This window comes from Octodon degus, unplaced genomic scaffold (genome assembly GCF_000260255.1).
Source record: "Octodon degus isolate 3935 unplaced genomic scaffold, OctDeg1.0 scaffold00028, whole genome shotgun sequence".
Classification (NCBI taxonomy): Eukaryota; Metazoa; Chordata; class Mammalia; order Rodentia; family Octodontidae; genus Octodon; species Octodon degus.
In genome coordinates, this window is record NW_004524604.1 from 9,428,999 (window position 1) to 9,449,576 (window position 20,578).

General features: G+C 34.8%; 1 protein-coding gene across 5 annotated transcripts in view; it reads right to left on the reverse strand.

Moving 5' to 3' along the window:
- The window catches only part of Phkb (phosphorylase kinase regulatory subunit beta), a 268,116-nt gene that overhangs the window by 41,602 nt on the left and 205,936 nt on the right, over nucleotides 1-20,578 (reverse strand). For all 5 annotated transcript variants that reach the window (XM_023712979.1, XM_004629191.2, XM_023712977.1 and 2 more), the window contains 6 exons: nucleotides 16,195-16,250; nucleotides 15,627-15,720; nucleotides 10,797-10,880; nucleotides 10,262-10,366; nucleotides 7,993-8,075; nucleotides 7,715-7,805 (listed from right to left, as the gene is read on the reverse strand). In XM_023712979.1, coding sequence (XP_023568747.1) covers nucleotides 7,715-7,805; nucleotides 7,993-8,075; nucleotides 10,262-10,366; nucleotides 10,797-10,880; nucleotides 15,627-15,720; nucleotides 16,195-16,250 — 513 coding nt within the window. The remainder of the gene's footprint in view (nucleotides 1-7,714; nucleotides 7,806-7,992; nucleotides 8,076-10,261; nucleotides 10,367-10,796; nucleotides 10,881-15,626; nucleotides 15,721-16,194; nucleotides 16,251-20,578) is intronic.

Below are 20,578 nucleotides of genomic sequence, written 5' to 3' on the forward strand. Positions count from 1 at the left end.
GCCAAATATGCCTTTCCTGCTCAAACTCATGTCCCCATCAAGTCACTTTGGCCGTGAGCTCCCTGACTGCAGACTCTGCTGCTGGGCAGAGGGCAATGCTAGCATAATCAAGCTTTGTTGAATAATATGTCCTAGCATGTAGGCTAACAGTTCTATACTTTGCTCTTTAATAAACTAATTTGTTACACAAATATTTATGAATATGCACCATATACTAGACTCTATACTGGGTACTGAAGATATAGCATGAGCAAAATAGGTAAAGTCTTTGCTCCTTTGAAACTGACCTTATAAATTATGTGTAAGGGATGGTATGTGTAGGAGACAGACAATAAGCAAAGTATATAACTAGAAGATGATAAGTGCAAAATAAGAAAGTATTGCAGGGCTGGGGAGATAGCACAGTGGCATACGTGCCTGCCTGGCAAGCACAAGGTCCTGAGTTTGATCCCTGTACCCCACCCCCAAAAGAGAAAGTATGTGTTAAGTGGAAATGAGGATGCAGGAGAAGAGAAGTACCATGGCACATAAGTAGAAGAATATGTTAGCTATGTTACATAGGCAATCACAGAAGACCACTCTGATAAGGTGACATCTAGAATCTTAAGGAAGAATGGCAATCAGTGATACAAAAATGAAGGAAGAGGTGCAAAGAGCTGAAGAAATACAATGTGAGGTAAAACTATGCTTAATATGTAAGCAATAAGGAAGAAAATATGGTTGAAATACAGCAGTCTTGTGAGGTAACAGAAGATGAGGTCAGGGATATAGGTCCAGTCCACAGATAAAACCCAGACTGAAGAACTTTGGTTTCTACTTTGTGCGAAAGGAAGTCACTGGAGGCGTCTGCTAGGTGATATAATCTAACCACCTCTGTCCAGGCAGAATATGAAGAAGCTGTATATCTTTCAATACAAATTTAGAGGATAACTGCAATAAGCATTGGTAAAAAATGATGGTAGTGTGGATCATGATGTTGGTGCTAAAGGTAATAGGCAGTGGTTAAGTCTAGATAGAATCTCAGGGGAGAGACAACAGGATTCAATGATAGATCAAGACTGAAGAATACTCAAAGCTGATAATCAACACTGAAAACATTAGAAAAATCATTTTATTTAACATTTTCCTTTATTATCCTACTCACCCTATACTATAATTCTGTTCCTATACAGTAAATGTTCAGTCTGTAAACAAGCGCTAAATTCCAGTAACAGTCTCTAGAGCTTTTGATTTAAAGAAGTCAGTTGGTTGTAGAGGCTCTTAATTTAGCTTTGTAAAAAAAAAATACTTATAATTAACTTCCTAGGCATTAATACCAAAGTTCTGATAGTAATCATATAATTAATGTTACATGTTTACATCAAATGAAATGTAATATTCAAAAGGCATTCTCATATAATATACTCAATCATATCCCATGAAGTCTTTTCCTATTCAACATTCTACCTCAGGTTTCCTGTCTAAGGTTTCCTGTCACTGCCTACCTGGCTTGGGTCTTTGTTGGGCTCCCCATCTAGACCAAGTCCTATGAAGTCAAGAACCTTGTATATATTTTTCAACTCTAATTTCAGTACCAAGAGTGAGACCTCAATACTTATTTTCTGAATCAGTATACCAGTATTTACATATTGCCCTGAAAGAGTAGTAAGCAGAGATGGGAATACATGGAGGTGTAGAGTTTGGCTCGAGAGTTTATAAGCCATGAAATAACAGACATGGGATACTAGTTACACATAAAATAAAGACAAGAATTAGAATTTGACAAAATGCCAAAGAAACACACAAGGTAAAATTTATTCCAATCCTAGAGGCTTCATTACAGAAGAGAATTGATTGACCTAGGTTATAAAATTCAGGTATATGCTAAGGCTATAGCTCAGTGGCACAAGTGCCTGACTGGCAAGTTCAAGGTCCTGAGTTCAATTCTCAATACCAAAAAACAAACGAACAACAGAAAAGGAAATAGGAAAAAATTATAGAGCAGGGGATAGCTCAACAGTACAGCACTTGCCTGGCAAGCATAAGGTCAAGTGTTTGATTCCCAGTAACCCCCCTTCTCAAAGTAAGGTATAACTTTAAAAAAAAAGAAAAAGAAAAATGCAACTCTGAAATATAATAAATAACACAATAGGGGAAAAGTTCAAATTATGTAAAAGATTTTGGATGTATCCAGCATATCTGAGGAACGAAAAATGTGGTCAGGAATATGCATGGAGTGATGTTCTGGAAACAAAGTTGGGGAAAGAGGCTGATTTTGTCCAGTAGTGACAAAATCTGCAGGTCATATGCTAAGGAAATATGAAAGGCTCAAAATAAAATCAAAGAGGAGCACAAAGTTGTCATTTTGACTCATATTACACAGTAGGTGAAAGGGCAGTTATGGAGGACAAGGGGATTTTTAAAAATCAATACAGGATGTGAAGGACTGGCCAAATAAATAACTCAGTGGATTAAAGCACCTGCAAGCAGGCACAGGGGCCAGGAGTTCGATCCCCAGGCCCTGTCCCTGGGGTGCACTGAGAGGGCAGTTGAGACTGGGCGTGGTGGCGCATACCTGTAATCCCAGCTCTTGGGAGGCTGTAAACAGGCGGATTACTATGAGTCTAATCTAGTAGTGAGACCCTGAACACCCTGAAGACACTTCCCTAAAAAGTACAAAAAAAAAAAAAAAAAAGAAAAGAAAATACAGGGTGTGAGTTCTGCATGACAGAGTTCTAGGGACTGGTGGCGTAATGCAAATGCACATAAAAATGGCTATGTTAGTAACGTTTATGTATATTTACCATGATTTTTTAAAAATGTAAAAGTATATATTTATATTCACAAGGTCTTCCAAACTATTGCTGATTTAGATGACTAGTAATTATAATCCTAAAAAAGAGCAGTTATATTTAGGCATGTGTACATATCATATTTGGGTCAACCACAGACAGCATGTATGACAGTGGTCTCATAAGATTATATTAGCACTGAAAAACTCCTATCATGTACTGATGTTGTAGTTGCATTGTTTGTGGTGATGCTGGTACAAAAAACATACTACTGGTTAATGTATTTACTGTACTATACTTTGTTCTTATTTTTGTATTTAGGACAGGGTGTATAGGGTCTCACTGCATAGATCGGACTCATAGTGATCCTCCTGTTTACAGTCTCCCAAGTGCTGGGATTACAGGTGCATGCCACCATGCCCAGTCTCAATTGCTGTCTCAGGATGCTTTGGGGTCAGGGCCAGCATGGCAGGCCAGGGGATCAAACTCCCAGCTCCTGTGTCTGCCTAAGCAGGCGCTCTAATCTGCTGAGGTATTTGGCTGGCCTTTGTACTATACTTTTGATCATTCTTTTAGTGTAACCTTTCTACTTATAAAATTAACATATTTACTATAAGAGAATATGCTGTGTTCTGCTGGTAACAGCCTCCTACATCTTACAATTATCCTGTCTTTGGTCATGTCAGGACATCTAAGCTATTCAGGTTTGTGTAAAGATACTCTGATATTTCTATAATGACAAAATTATCTCAAATGCAATTGTGAGAATGTATTCTCATGAAGGATGTTTAAAATATGGAAGCAGCTGTACTAGGAATTGAACGCAGAGGTACTCTACCACTAAGTCCCGTTCCCTTTAATTTTGACGTCGAGTTGCACTAAGTTACCCAGGCTGGCCTCAAACATGTGATTTTGGAGCTTCTTAGCCTTCTGAGTAGCTAGGATTACTGCCACGCATTCCCACACATAGCTAATATTTTGTTTTTGATAAAGTACTTTTAATTTTTTTAAAAGAGAATGCAATAAAAAAAGGATGATGTGCCTCCATTTATATTTTTTTAAGATGGAAAATTTTCAATCATGAAAAACAATACTGTCCTCTCTCTAACTTTTATTTCTAATTTAATTTTATTTCATTTTCTGTATTTAGGACAGGATGTACAGGGTCCACAGGGTCTTGCTATATAGATCAGACTTGGTGATTCTCCTGTTTTCAGCCTCCCAAGTGCTGGGATTACAGGCATGCAACACCATGCCCAGTCTCAAGCTGCCCTCTCAGTGAGCTCCAGGAGTGGGGGTGGGGCCAGCTAAGCAAGCATGTCTCTTTAACTTTTAAAGCACAACTAAAAGTGATATCAGAACAGGAAGTGGACATCAAATTCTGCAGCTTAAGGTACAATGATGAAATTTCAGGTGCTTGCACATAAAGAACACGGACCCATGAATGGGAAGTGATGAGTTTGTCTCTTCTGCAATGATTGTCTTAGGGCTGAAGCAGTCATGTTCCCACAAAAGGCTCCAGTTTGCTATTTGTAAATGAGGCACTTGGATGGACTATCTCAAGGTCTTGACCCAGCTAGAGCCTTATGTACAAGGATATATAAAAGGAGAGTTCCCAGTTTCAGATGGAGAAAAAGGATTTCTTTCTAACTTTAAAATCTTATGCAGTACTTGACATTAAAATTCAAAATGAGAAATCTTTAATTCACTGCCTTAAAAAATATTAGCCATCTTTTGCACTTTTTGTCTATGGTTCTTCAAATGAATAGAAATGCTTGCAAAAATGGAAGAATATTGAACTTTAAAGCAATGTAAAATATTTTAAATATAAAGCTAAACTTAGCCCAGAAATGAGAATTTTTCAAATAAATTTTTAAAATGCCACACTGATAATTATTATGATAATTATTATATGTTGAAAATGAAAACAGAAAACACTTTAATGTCTTTTAAAAATTATAATGACATTTATTATGACTTTTACATTAAATCAACTAATACACCTGAAATGTATTTCTGTGTGATATGGTAATGCTTTATGGTAATTTTCACCAAAATATTTGTTAAGTAAACTATAAAACCATCAGCTTATGTTTCTTTTAAGATCCTTATGTCATCAAATAAGGCAAGCAAGTACTACATTGTTTGACTTCTCAATTTTAGTGACTGAAGTTTTCATTTAGAACTTGTATTCTTTTTTATAGTTTTGAAGTTCCTCATAAAATTTTTTAAAATTGTTATCTGATATCTTTCTTCTTTTTTTTTTTTTTTTAGTACAGGATCTACAGGGTCTCACTACCAGACTGGACTCTTGTAGTGATCTTCCTGTTTTCAGCCTTCCAAGCACTGGGATTACAGGCACACCACCACACCCACTCTCATTCACTGGCTCAGCTTGCCCAGGGGGTGGGGCCAGCATGGCACGCAGGGGATTGAATCGAGGTCCCAGTGTCTGCCTAAGCAGGTGCTTTAATCCACTGAGCTATCTGGCCAGCCCTAAAGTTTATTAATTTTTTGGGGTGGGGGGCTGGCTCAGCTAGTCCTGGGGACAGGGCTGGCATGGCATGTGGTGCTGGGAATCAAACTGCAGCCCCTGCACTTGCCTAAGCTTGCCTAAGCAGGCACTTTAGTCCACTGAACTATCTTGCCAGGCTCTGATTTCTTAAATATACTGATTACAATTACTTTAAAATCTGTCTTTCATAATATCTAGGCCAAATGTTGGTCTATTTCTTTGTTTCATCTTTGTTCTTTGTTTGATCACTTCTCCTAATTTGCCAGGTAGTTTTTAAATAAAAGAGAGAAACTGTTCATGAATCGCTGTAGAAATACTTTCAGGGTCTGGGTGATGTTTATACTTTTTGCAAAGACTGAATTATTTCCAATTTCACTTTTAATGCCTTTGAGGATTCACTGAACAGCTTCTAAGTAGTATCTATTTCCATTTCTTTAATTTTGAAGAAACAAGTGGCCTTTTTTCATGTTAGAGACACTGTACTGAATAGTATAAAGCAAAAAAGCGAGTAGGAACCGTAAGAGTCAAAGGTGAAAGTTCCCATACTTTCCAGTGGGACCCTTGGGTCTTTTTTCCCACTCTGATCTCAAAACATGGAAGTAAACTGTACATCCTTTGTTTATGAGACCAGATATTTATTTCTGGAGAAACTGAAGAGCCTCAGAGGAAAAAAACCAAAAACCAAAAAACAAAAAACCCTCCAGATATTCACACTTGAAGCTTCCCTCAAAAAGCCTTTGCCATTATACATTTTTATAAGAGACTTCATCAAGGTATGAATCTTTTTTCCTCAGTACAGCTTCCTACAAAATTTTTACTTCTTTACCTTTTATAAATGAAGGGAAAGGGATGCTGGGTATATACCTTAGGAACATAGTGCCTGCCTGATAAGGACAATTCCTGAGTTCAATTCCTGGTATATATAAATAAATAAATAAATAAATAAATAAATAAATGCAAGCTAAAGACTATCGATACCTAGCAAATACCTTCAACATGAAAGACAGAGAAAAAGAAATCTGAAAGAGAATACAGAAGACAGAATTTTTTAAAAGGTTCCTGTTAATATCCTCAAAACAAAACAAAACTGCAAAGAATAACATATACTAAACAAAAGCAGATTACTATGAAGTCAAATGCTCTATCATTGAACTATACCCCCCAAAAGCAAATTACTATAAAAAAGGAAATTTCAAAAATGGTTGCCAAAACTCAATAGAAAAGCTTCAAGATAAAAATCAAAGAAATTGCCCAGGAAGCTTTACAATAGGACAAAGAAACAAAAGATATGGGAAATATTACCATTTAGATAAAAATCCATCTGGTATACAAAGTGCAACCACCAGTCAATAAGTATGTAAAGATGTCATTTATAGTACTACCTATGTAGGTCCTTTTTATCAATTTTTCTTTCTTACTCCATATTGAACTATATACTCTAAAGACCCAATATGATCAAAACATTTATTTTACAGGAAATGATATGTGTTATCTGAGTAGTTTAAGTTAAAGGTCAGAAGTGTCATTTTTAGCCTGAGACATTTTGCAGTTAGCCTTTCAAGTTAAAACTCCAAAGCCCAGAGCTTGAAAGAAAAAAAAAATATATTCCAAACAAAGGAAATGATGGGAGCAGCAGGTAAAGGATACAGTAATTAATTTGTATGGGTGAAGTACAATAGTCACTGAGTTGGAGGTAACTGTGGGCAGAGTAGCTGCCATGGCTAATAGAAAATCAAAGCAGGTTTCTAAATGAATAACTGTATCTGCTAATCTGAGCAACAGATTTGATGATAAAATAGATAATACATCAACCATTGTTAATCAGCTATTCCTGGTTTGAAAATCTGTAACATATGTATTATTGTATGTTGCCCTGTTTCTTTGTTTCTGATTTTTCTTATTAAATTTTTAAAAAAGTAACTATTAAGATAGTGCTATGATGGGCCGGAGAGATATCTCAGTAGATTAAGCACTTGCCTGGCAAGAGAAAGGTCCTGAGTTCAATCCCCAGTACCGCCAAAATAAATAAATAAATAAATAATAATTCTATGATATCTAAGCAGAATAACAACCTCATGATTGAATGCTATAGTGGACTAAGGAAAAGAACACTGGACCAAAAGTCACTCAAATTGTCCCTAACTGCCTAGATAATGTAGCAGGTTATTTCATCACCATGTTGGGGACTAAAGTTTCTTCAGATGCAAATGTGAATTTAAAAATGAGCTAGTAAAGTCTATACTTTTATGTAAGAAACACTAGCATAATCAAATAAATTGATAAGGTGACAATAGGAATAAGAAGATAAGCTGTAAGTCAAAGAAATATACTGTAACTCAAAAACCTTAAATAGAACAATATTAAGAAATATAGCTTTATTGTAGATTACCTCTTCTGAAAACAGAAATACTGAAATTTAACAGCCTACCTGTAGACGATCAACATGAACTTTGACTCCTCCAATCACTCCTTTTTTAAAGGCTGCCAGCATATCTAATATAGGGTTGAACCGGCTACCTCTGAAAAATGTAATAATAAAGAAAACAAGCATATTAATATAGGGAAATTAATAATCTAATATTATCTTTTATATGTGTAAAATACTATGCCACATACTAAGACAGATGCAAAATACAAAAAGCCTTGCTTCCAGAGGGTTCACAGTGTTAGTGGCCATGAGATAACACACTTCTTTCATCAACCTACCTTATATTGTCTTCCCGAATGAGAACAAGAAAGAGTGGACGTCCATGCATTTTCCAATATTGTTTAATGAACTGTAGTGCATTCTATCAAAACATAAGAGGGAGGCAAGGTTTAATGGCATAGTATCAAGGAAGAAGATCCTTAACCAGGAGAGGCAGAGCCAACAATACTCACATATTAATAGAGGATATAATCAAAATCTAGATAAATTAGAATATTTAGAAGTATGGAAACCATTTTAACAGAATTTACTCTTCAAAGTAATCAAGTCATCCATGTTTTAAGGCTCTCTTACTGCAAATATCTGTGTATTCTCTTGCACTTGCTCACGTGATTTTTCTATCTAAAAATAAACTTCAAGAATGGTGCCAGGGAGAAAAAAAATCATTACAGTGTCATTACTCAGAAGAATAATTTTCACTCCATGTACTGTAGATTTATATTATAAAAGGTAGCAGAGATTCAACTAAATCTATTCAAAGCATCAGCAATGTGGAAGGAATTATTTGACTAAATAAGCTATCTGGTCACCTGTCTACCACCAATCTATCTAGCATATCAAAGATTTATATAATACTTCATAAAGTGCTAGGTACCATTCTAAATGTTTTACATATACTAACTTATTTAATCCTCAGAAGAGCTCTAGGATGAATCAATTTTACAGATGGGAAGACAGGCCACTTGACAGTTAAATAAACTGCCCAAGAATACACACTGGTAGGTGACAGATAAAATTTTAACAAATGCAATCTTGGCTATGGATTTCATACTCTGGAATATGACACCAAGATTCTCTACTTTGAAAGAAAAAAGGGGAGTACAAGAGATTTTAACTTACAGACTTATGAGTTAAGGTCTTACTGGGCATATTTCCTAAGACAATTATTTTGCTAATTTGACTTTTGTTCAAGAGATAAACAGGGCTGTCAAGATAGCTCAGCAGAATAAGGGCCTGCTTAGGTAAGCATAGGGACCAGGCTTATATCCTTAGTACTGCACACTAAGCTGGCCCTGCCTTCAGGCATGCTGAGCTGACCACTGAGATCGGGCATGGCGGTATACACTTGTAATCCCAGCACTATGGAGGATGAGACAAGAGGATCACTACAAGTCCAAGTTGCGTAGTGAGACCCTATACCAAATACATAAAAAATGATAAACAATTACTGTCATTTAAATACTTTAAAAATAATCTCCCACAGATTATGGGGCCACAGAGGAAAGTGATCAACGATGTAGAGTATGCCTAAAGAGAGTCACATGGAGAGAAAACATTCTCTCAGGCTTTCACAGAGAGCAAATTGGTCAAGCAGTGGCCGTAACTCATCCACATCGCTGACACGAAGGATCTACAAACTGTGGTACAGGGTTCAGGGTAAATCCTGAAGGGATTTGACTAACTTTGTAAGATACAAAAGTTACATTTCTTGTTATATAGGTCTTGCTTTATCTTGGTCTTAACCATACAGCAGAAAAGCATAAAAATAAAGTATAAAAAGTAAAGTCATATTAACATACTGAACTGAAAAAGGCTCAAGTCAACAACTTGACATTGCCAGTCCTACAGATAACCCACTACTATTATGGCTTACTGGACAATACTAGATTATTTTGCTGAATTCATGCACCTACAGTATTAAATGGCAATGGGATACCCATCTCTGACAAAACTAAACAAAAAAGGGGATACAAGTGAAGAACCATTTTGTATCTGTATATACAAAATAGGATAGATATATCCTATTTTCTTTCTCTTAATTTAATGAGAAGAAAGATTTGTACTAACAGTGTTTGGACAGGATATCATGTCTGCATCTTGTACTATGAATAACCACTAAGAAGACAACAATATGCAATGTATTAATTATTGTAACTGTCCCACTAATCGGTTTTGAAACTGTCTCATTGCTATTTGTTTCTCAATAGAATTAATTTTAAAAATCTCCCACTTTTATATATCCTTTTACTCAGTTTGAAGAAAGTTAATACAGCAATGTCATATAACATAGCATGTCTTTATTTATAGAATTTGCAAGACAGATTCCATTTATTTTTCTAGTATATGTGCTGCCAAAGCAAGCACAATCCATCTACTATTCTAATGCTGCAAATAATCTAAACTCTTTCTCCAAAGGTGGTATTTTCAAATTTTATACTGCATTAATTCATTGTAATAGACACCAAAGAGCACTCAATTTAACAACATATGATAAAATCAATGGGAACAAAGTTATTCCATTTCAACCAAAAGGTATTATGAAGCTACCTTTATGTCATCTATCAGCAGTAAAACATCTTGAGACATGTAGAAATCACTTAAGTCAAAGATGATTGGGTAACAAACCACAGTTTTCCCTAGAATGCGATAAATCTGTAAAGAGAAATAAAAGCTAAATACAAAATATACTAACGGCAAAAGTGGAGTACCATATATCCCACCAAAAATTGAAACTGATGATGAAATCTGAGTGAGCAAATAGCTTATGAAATTAACATAACATTAATTGTAAAGTTTCTTGATTCAATTGGCGTGCTAATAAAGTAGACTATCCCTGATTAAATCTCCCCCAACAGGATGGGTAAAGCCTATGTTTTAGTAAATATCATTATAAATAAGGTATTTTATGAAGCCTAGAAATAACACAGCAAGATGATAATTTATTCTCAGAAAGCTTCTGTGATATAAGATTTACTTGCAGAAAATGATAATTCAGATAATTAGCTCAAGTATAAATAATATATCATTTTACCAGGAAGTATTACAATATAAATGTTACTCTTTCAGGCAATTTTCTGAGCACCTTTGATGTTCCAAGGCAACCAATCGGCCTATCTGGCCTTCCAGAGAGTCCCAGCTTTTCATTGATACCCAGGTGGAAATAAGCCTGTAAGACACAAGTTTTGAAATGAGATAAGAATCTCATGATTTGCTTTGTTTTTTTCTTTTCTTACCATTTTCTTTCCCTGACTATGGGCCTGTTAATTTATGATCCTTCAGGAAGTATCAACTTAGATTTCAGGCTACTGAGTTTTGACAGCAAAACAACTGTCATAAATGTACAACACGTACACGGCTTTGACACATAAAGAGACTCAAAAGAAACAAATGCTTTCTGGGTCACTAAAAAAACTGATTACTTTAAGAAGGCTATTTGCCCAGCCGGCCCCACTTGCCTGGGGTGCGCGGAGACAGGGATTGAGATTGGGTGTGGTGGTGCATGCCTGTAATCCCAACTCTTGGGAGGTTGTGAACAGGTGGATTATTAGAGTCTGATCTAGTAGTGAGACCCTGAACACCCTGTAGACCCTTCCCTAAAATGCAAAATAAATAAAATCAAAAACAAAAACAAAAATATAAATAAAATACAAAATAAATAAAAAAGCATAAAATAAAAAGGCTATTAATCTACTAGGTTTCCACATTCAAGTATTTCCTACCAAAATGGAATCATTTGTATGATTTTTGTGATTAGATGAGTTTTACAAACAAAAGTGTATAGTTTTGTTTACTCTAACAATATTTTATGAAATAATTTGCCTTTGGTATATGTTGAAAGGGTATAATTTATTGTGTAAGCCCAGGAAACACCAAAAATATATGTAAGAACATAGATTTTATGTTTTCTTTTCTTCTTAACCAGGAATCAAACTCTGGAGCTTGTGCTTGCCTGGTAGCCACTTGTGCTGCTGAATTACATCCGCAGCCCAGAGACACAGACTTTAAAAAGAATATAAATGTGTATTCATATTACACACATATATCAATGTATGCATATGTACATAAATGTGTTCAAACAATACATAATTTGTATTGGGTCCAATTTTTAAACTTAACATTGTAGTGTCATAGTTTCCAGACATTAATATGAACCTGTGCACTTTCTATACTGTATATTTCAATGATGAAATATATTAATTCAGGAAAAAAATTGCAGAAGTATAAGAAAACAGGGAAATATGCTACAACACAGCAGAATCTTCTAGATTTCTGTAAGTTAAAGGCAGATAACTTCAGAAATCCTGGAATTAGGAATTAATTAGGAATTAGGAGTTAATTTAATTGTGGAGCTGAGCAATTTAATCCAACCTAGAAGTCCCCTTATCCGAATTCTCTGATGAAGGTATCTCTCATTTTTTATCTTACAAATAATTCAATAATATCTTTGGAGAGTGTAAAGTTATACCCCAGAATAATCGCTTAGAGTTCTTTGATCACAGAGAATGTATCTTCTCTTTGAAATAAAATGCCTGGCTGGTCACTGCTAGAAATAATGTACAAATTGACATTGGCATTTGCACTGTATAAGCCTCTTTGTCACTATCTTAGGTCAAAGTTGTATTTCGTTGTACTTTTAAAAGAATACTGTGTTAAAATACTTTGCAGGTGAGCATTTTCCAATACATTAAGTGGCTATTTGTACGTTCTACAATTTTTTTCATGTGTTCCTTTTCTATTTGGTGCTTGTCATTCTTTTTGATTTATGAAAGATTTTGAGACTATTACTCTTTGAATTAAATACTTTTACCCAGTTTTTACTTCTTCAATATTGTTATGAAATGGGAGAATGACTTCATGATAGGTCAAACATTTCAGATGTGGTATTTCAATATAAATACTTTTCTACTAGGAAATTTTATAAGCCCCTTTGATGTACTAGGTTACTTATGCTACATTTAGCTATTTTTAAAATCATTTTCTTACTGCTTTTAGGCACTGCTGTCATTCTAAGAATGGACTTCCCCACCCACTAGCTATAAAATATTCCATTTTTCTTCCAGCGATTTATACTTAAATTACCTTAAAATATTTAAGTTTTTATACTGTCTGGAATTAGATGAGAGGTAAAAACTGAAATTTTCCTAAATGGACAATCAAACCAATTATTCCTACACAATTTCTTGATTGTGACATGAACTGATTTCAAATAATAGCTTCATTATATACAAAATTAATGTGTTACCAGAATTCTCTGTTCATTCTGCTAGGTCAGAGTTAGCTCTTCTTTTTCTCCTTTAGAATTGCACATTCTTAGAAAACAAAAGCATCCCTGACTTGGCACTGTGCCCTGCATGTAGCTGGTATTCAGGACATACTTGATGGATGAATAAGGGAACAACTGAATGTCCTCCTGAGCTACATGTGCTATGAATACTGATTCTGCAATAAGTATGGCGTAAGCCAACTGGAAAAAAAAAAATCCAAACAAACAAACGAACAAAAAACCCCTATAGGGATACACAGAACAACCCTGAAACTAGTATATAACACTAGATGTAGTCCCTTTTCCCTCCAAACCTTACAGTTTTTCAGAAATAAATACCTAATATTTGACATTTACATTTCAGAATTTAACCTAAATTATTTTACATTTGTTTAGAGAAGTCATTATATAAAGTAATAATGCACAATCTAGGAAGAGCTGTTTTTTAAATACTACTGTTTGTTCTAGTAAAAGATTGTTCTCAATATTCTGAACTATGGGACAGCAGGTCTCTGCTGAGTAGACAGATCTGCAGTCTAAGGTGCATAATTGCTGCCCCCACCTCATGCACATTCACACTGTTTAAAGTGCTGAAATACATAGCAATGACCAACCACAAGTAAGAAGGTGCTTCACACTAGGTCTGCAAGTAAGAGTACAACCCTGTATTCAGATAGCCACGAAGCAAATTACACCAGAGATATTACATCATGAACGCTAATTGCATACGATAAAACCTCTGCTCTCTGTTATTTTCTCTCATATCCTTTTCAGTAATTTGAATGAAAGAGACTGAAGCTTCTCAGACAAGAATCAGCTACTGCTGTAAGAATATGTGCATTAACTAAGACTTAAAGAAATACATTTAGTTTCAAAGGACTGATTCATAAGGAGCAGTATGCTGCCTGTACATCTAGAGGAACAGTCCTAAAAAGCCACTAGTTTGAAATACAGAGGCTGCAGCCACAAAGAATAAGCTACCATACTGATACACACACAGGGTAGCAGGGTTCTCCATCACATTTTTTTCTTTTTCATCCATATCACACATCCAAAATGGAAATCATTTGTGAATACCATTGAATACAGTACAAAGTAAATCAGACCCTCTGTAAGGCTTCACCATTTCCATAACAAAATGCTTTCTACTGCCTCTGTGATTCCAGTACTTTTTACAACCATCTATTACAGCAGTTATCAAAGTAGACTATAATTATTATTTTCACACCACTAGACTCGGGTCATCTGAGTGCCTCACAGTACTCTGCACTAGGAGGTGTTTGCTAAAGAATGAATAAAATACCACATCCAAGTAATTTGCTAGTCATGTTGACTTTTCACATCTTGACTCCATGCTATCTGGAACAATACATACTCATCTACCATTAGAATTCTGCAATTATTAACTAGACTTGAAAACAACAGATTTGAGTTAATTTATTTTAAGGATATGTTTATTAAAGACTAAGCTTTGTTATCATTCTTTAGAACTTTCAGTGAGAGACCATAAAAGTGTATCTGCAGAAACAACCTACATCTGAGTAAGTGCACTGTGTGGGAGCCTTGGATGTTGTATAACCTCTTGGCTTTGTCACTTCTCCATTCCCTTTTGGTCTCATTTATATTCCCTCACCATAAAATATAGCTCTTGACCATTTACATCATGGTGTGATTTTAAAGTGTAAACTTTTTAAAGGATTTTGTTTCAGTTTATCTGTCTACTAGAAATGTGGAAGTTGGCTCTAAATTTGTTTGAGGGAGGTTGAAGGATCTGCAAGAGCTGATGCTATTGGTATCTCACTCCCATGTGTTGCCTTGTGCTGCTTCTCGGCAAGGTCCAGCCTGATGGTCAGCATCGGTTTTCCCGTGTACTGTGTGCCCCTAGCCTCTGAGCCTTCATTCCCTTATAACATCAAGGCTTTGACCATAACCGTGTATATGTAATATCAACCTAAAAAACACAACCTTGATCACTTCAGACATACTGTTGTAAACACTTCTGCCAAAAACTGGGGAATTTGTTTTTAACAAATAATAAATAAAAATGGTAGTTTATGAATAACCAGTGAAAGCCAACAATTTCCTTTCTCTAATAAATACAAACACAGGTACTTCTTGATCTTCTTGGAGAGCAGTGTATGCAAAAGGCTCAATAGTTACCCTTTAATCTCATCCCAAATAAGTATGTTCTACATCAAAGATAAACTCAATATTTTAAAATTTCTTTGAGACCCAACAAACTAAAGAGGTAGGAATTACTTCAGAATTCAAATCATAAAGGAAGTAGTGGCTATCAAAAGTATGTAGATATGAAGTTTTTAAACAGTGAATAAAGGAGAAAATTAAATAAAAACATAAAGGATAATTTTGTACATGATGATTACAATTAAGACAAATTTGTTATTTAAGTGCTTAGTTTAGTAATAGATTTTGATAAGGAGCAGAAATCAACAAGGCCTATGCATATAATTTAATCTACATAATGCAAGCATTTTTTAAAGTTGAAAATAAGTGGGCTTCTCAAATAGAAACTCTGGGATTAATAATCCCTTCTCAGATTTGGATTTTAGTTATGCATTTGTCTATATATTGAGCCTTACCATCAAGCTTTACTATCTCCGCAAAGAAGAAAAATCCAGAATCACTTACTTTTACAAGCTCCTGCTGAGGCCATATCTGAATGGGCTCTACCTGTTGAGGAGTTTGAGTTTGAATACCATATGTATTGAGAAAAACTTGAAGGCTAAAGAATTTAGGGAAAAGAACAGAAACACACTTTATGACAATGCATTTGTAGTTCAGGAAATGAATGAGGAAGATAAAAGGCAATGGCATACTATTAATTTGTAATATAAGGAATATATCACATGCATGGGAGAGGTCCTTTAGATGCTTTCTAAAGGATCAGATGAGCTTTAGGGATGATAAGGGTGAATACTAATTTTGCGAATCCCCATAATGCATCTGCATTACTTTCTCAAAACTATACCCCAGCCAATATCATCACTGGTTACAGTTTTTAATATTCATATCATCTAAGACAAAATTATTTTTACCCGGAAAAAAAAGGTTGTGCTGGCACTTAAAATGACACAAAGAACATCCTTGAAACCATGTCAAGAGTCCTATGAAATTAAAATCTACTCCCACGGGCAATATGGGAAGCATAAAGCAATCATTTCCCTCCCCTCCCTACAAAAGAATACAATGCCCATACCGTTGGCTTTCTGCTACAAGTGCTACATGAACCACCAAATCATTCTCCAGTGGGCCCTGTAATATAAAATAAGGGAAAAAAACATTTTAAAAGATCTGGCCACCATCAGCTACAATGAGAATCAAGGACAATATTAACTAAGCAGTTCATTAAAATGATGGACACTCACTGGCTCTAAACAGCCCTCTTTCTTTCCTTGCTCGTCACTGCCTACTAATCAATTTGATGGTATAGACAGAGTAATGGAACACCAAGGAATGGAAAGTCATAAATCTCATTACTACCAGAGGGGCTAGATTGTCAGGGCTATTTTGAATGATGCATAAGAGTAGTTTGGGACTGAAAGTCATTTTCTATCATTTAACTCTGAAAGGAAGAGGAGGAACTAAAAATAAAAGTCCATTTATATATTGCCTGTAAAAAAAATGATTGTGAATTAAAACCATTCATTTGACATCTTAACCACACATTAAGTTATTCCCTTTCTTGTTAGCCAATTTTCCTTTGGCACCTTTTACCTTGAAAAAGCTTTATTTTAATATATAGTTCTTTGGTAGAAAATGAAGTATCCAGTTGACTATATAATTAACATTATGTTCATTAAACACAAGCTGTTGGACTTAATAGTTTTAATCAAAGACAGTATTGAATATTTGCTACTCTTTTCTATGTGTAGAAGATTCACTATAACATATATTATACATTGTTAAAACCAATTTTAAGTCTGTGTATAATTAACAGAGAACATTAAGAAGCACCAATAGATTATACTATTAGGGACCTTTAAAAATACTGATCAAATATAACTTCTTTATAGTAATGAATCCAGCATTCCCAATAATAAGCTGTAAAACATCTGATTTACCATCAGTTCCTCTGTGTGCATTCACTATGCCACTATAATTTATATATGATGGTAGGCAAGAAACACCAGAATACATAAATCAGCTATAAATATACAATCAAAGGGATGGTTCCCAGAATCATCATGAAAATGCCATAACAGGCAGTCTTGCATATGATTTAAATGAATATATAAGAAAAAATATATAACAACTCCAGAGAAACAGATATACATTTAAATGTTATAAATTCTGTTTTTATTTAATAATATTATAATCAAGTATTTCTCAAAAGGATAAGAAAATTAATTATTCAAAATCTCATCAAGATTTCTAACAACAAAAGAAAAAATTAAGCTGATGATACCTAGTGCATTATTTATTTTTTCAAAAGTAGGATTACTCTTAGAATGGGCCACTATGTACAATCTTCAAAACAATTATGGAATTTTTATAAAGCAAGTGCAAACATATATGTACTACAATACAGATGCAATTTTAGCAAGAATAAATGAGACAGCTTACAGATCCTAATGAACAAATTGGTATTTTCTGTTTGACTCATAGGCCTGTTTAGGATAACATTGTTTCCGTTTTTCTGATGGAGTACTCAGATCTAAAGCAGCCACTACACGGTGAATCATAAGCATCGTTAGGGACTATTAGATGGCCCAATAATTCTTCAACTCTAAAAACACAGCATCTTGGAAATTTTGATTCCTAATCCATCTGCCATGGAGAGACTGAGCTTCCAGCCTGAGTGGAACTTCTCACCCCTCCCTCCTTAGAGAAGGACTCAGAATTCACAGTTCCATCACAATCCCCTTCCTTTCAGTCCTAAGTTAGAATCATCTTTTTTTGTTTCATCATTTTCTTTAAATCACTAACACTGTTGTCCAAACCACATGAAGTCTCTGTGATAACATCCCAATAGTAGCTAATATCTTATTTTCAGAAAGATATTTTTTCTAATAACACTGTAATATTTTTAGCTTTTAGGTTCAAATCTACCCTCACACATCTGTGCACACATACTCAAGCTATGTACAATATGAAGATTCTCCACTTTGTATGAACTGACCAACTGCATATCAAGATACAAGGTTCCATGTCAGATGTTGACATTGTAAAAATATGATCCAATGGCTAGAGGACCAAAAGACAACAATGCCTACTGGAAGAGAAAGATAACGGGGAAGTTTCAAATGTGTTCATTATTACACAAAAATGGTTTGCTGGTATTTTTTTTTTTACAGACCTATTTCATTAGAAACAAGTCTGCAGGGGATTACATAGTATGGGTAAGTCATATTTTATGTTAGGAATGTTTATTTTGATGGACATTCAGATGTTTACACATTTTCAGATCTGCAGAGACTATAATAATTGTCTTTATCTCAGAGAATGGCTGAAGACTTAAAGAACAAACTATTACTGAGCACAGTATTTGACACATAAAGTACCTGATAAAGCCCACTAATTCTCACTGCTGTTGCACTTGTAGGTATATTCATAGCTACATTAGACAGCTGCTCCTATCTTCCTTGTTGAGATGTGATGCTAAAATCAGTGTCATGCAAGATGGCACTGGCTTTTACCATTCTGACATACAAACCATCCACTTTTCTATTTTTATGTAGCTGTTTTGTTCCCAAAGAATTCCAGACATCCTTTAAAAGAAATTCTCAGGTGGAACAGCACTTGACTTCAAGCTGCTGTCTGAATATTTGTCTCTCCCACTGTCCAAATTCATGCATGGCATTTTGACTTTAAAGTGATGCTATTAAGAAAGGCAGTGCCTGGGGTTGGGGGGGCACTGAGTCATGGGGATGGAACCCTCATGAATAGGATGGGCACTCTTAGAAAAGAGATAGATGAGCCAGGATATAGCTCAGAGGCATGAGTACCCGCCTGGCAAGCACAAGGTCTGGAGTTTGATCCCTGGTGCAAAAATAAATAAATAAAGCAAGAAAGCAGAAAAGCAAGCAAGCAAGCAAGAGGATGAGAAAGGCCCCTTGCTCTTTCTACCATGTGAAGACACAATGAGAAGTCATCACCATGAGCCAAAAATAATCATAACTGAATGTACATACATTTAAATACAGGACAAAAATGTAACAAATCATATTGTTCACATGACTGAGAATCAACAACCTCCAATTAGAAATATTCTGGTTCAAAGTTCTCATTTATATAAATAAAGTTGAGGGTTTTTTTTTTGCATTTTTATTGTGGTAAAAGAAACATAAATTTCACCATCTTAATAACTTTTCATGTTTTAACTTGTCCACTAGATGAGTGTTACCTGTGTTAGAGTTGCAACTCATCTTGCTTAAAATTTTAAACTATAGTAATTAAGACACTACATGTACATTTGTCTGGCTCTAGTTTTTAAATTACTTAAATTAGGTCAAAGGATAAGGCTCAGAAATTTGCAACTGGGAGGTACAAATAAAACAATGTAATAAACTTTCAAAGGGTAGATAGAGACACTTCAATGTGAATAAGCCTTCAGATTTGCTTCCCTTTTTTTAAATCAACTTTTTCAGTAGATAATTCATTCATATGGTTCAAACATTTAAAAATTATGAAAAAGTTTTCAGGGAATGTCCTTTCCACCCAATCTACTCAGTTCTTCACCATCTAACAACGGGGCAATTTATATGATTACTCATCCTTTCTCAAGTTCCCTGAAACCTATAAAAGCAAGTAAGAATACATGTCCTCACATTTCTACACAAAAGATAGTGTACTACATTTTGCATTTAATAATTATACATCATGGTGTTCTTTCCATATATCCATATCCATATAGTATGCCTTCCTATTCATTCTATTTAATATTATATTTTGTAGCTATACCATACTTATTGATTTCAGCATTTTAAATTTTTAATTTTTTAAGAAAAATGAATTTTTTACTGAAATCTCTTGAAATGATTATGATCACATGGTGGCACAATTAAAAACTCCATTTTAATTTTACTCTTAAGAGACAAATAAATCACAACCCAAACCATCCAGAGGCATCACTATTACTGGATTATGTGAGTCAATAGAAAAGTATTTTCAGAAGGGTCAGGAGACTGGAGTTTTGGAAGTGGGGCAGTGAAAAGAGTATGAATTTTTTCTAGAAGAATGGCGAGATGTACAGTTGTTCACCACCAACTTATTTGTGGAAATAATGTAACAGCTTGTTCGTAAGATTTATCTCATTATTTTACTGCCTGTATTGGTTTTGTAGTTTGCTTTAGAATGTTCAGAATGTTAACACATCTTGAGAGTCTGCTATTTTCCATGTGTTACTCAAGTACATTGTATACTCTCGTAAGTCATCTCAGTAAAAAATTCAAGAAAGTGACATAGAGGTAAATTTGTCCAAGGTCACATATCATAGGTGATAGAACTTAACCTGACTGTTGATATATCCAGGTGAAATTTGTAAAACATATGTCATAGCATGTATTTCACATAATATGTGCTGTCACTAATGTGGCTTGTATTATGATTCTCCACAGAAACAGAACTGATGAGAATGAATA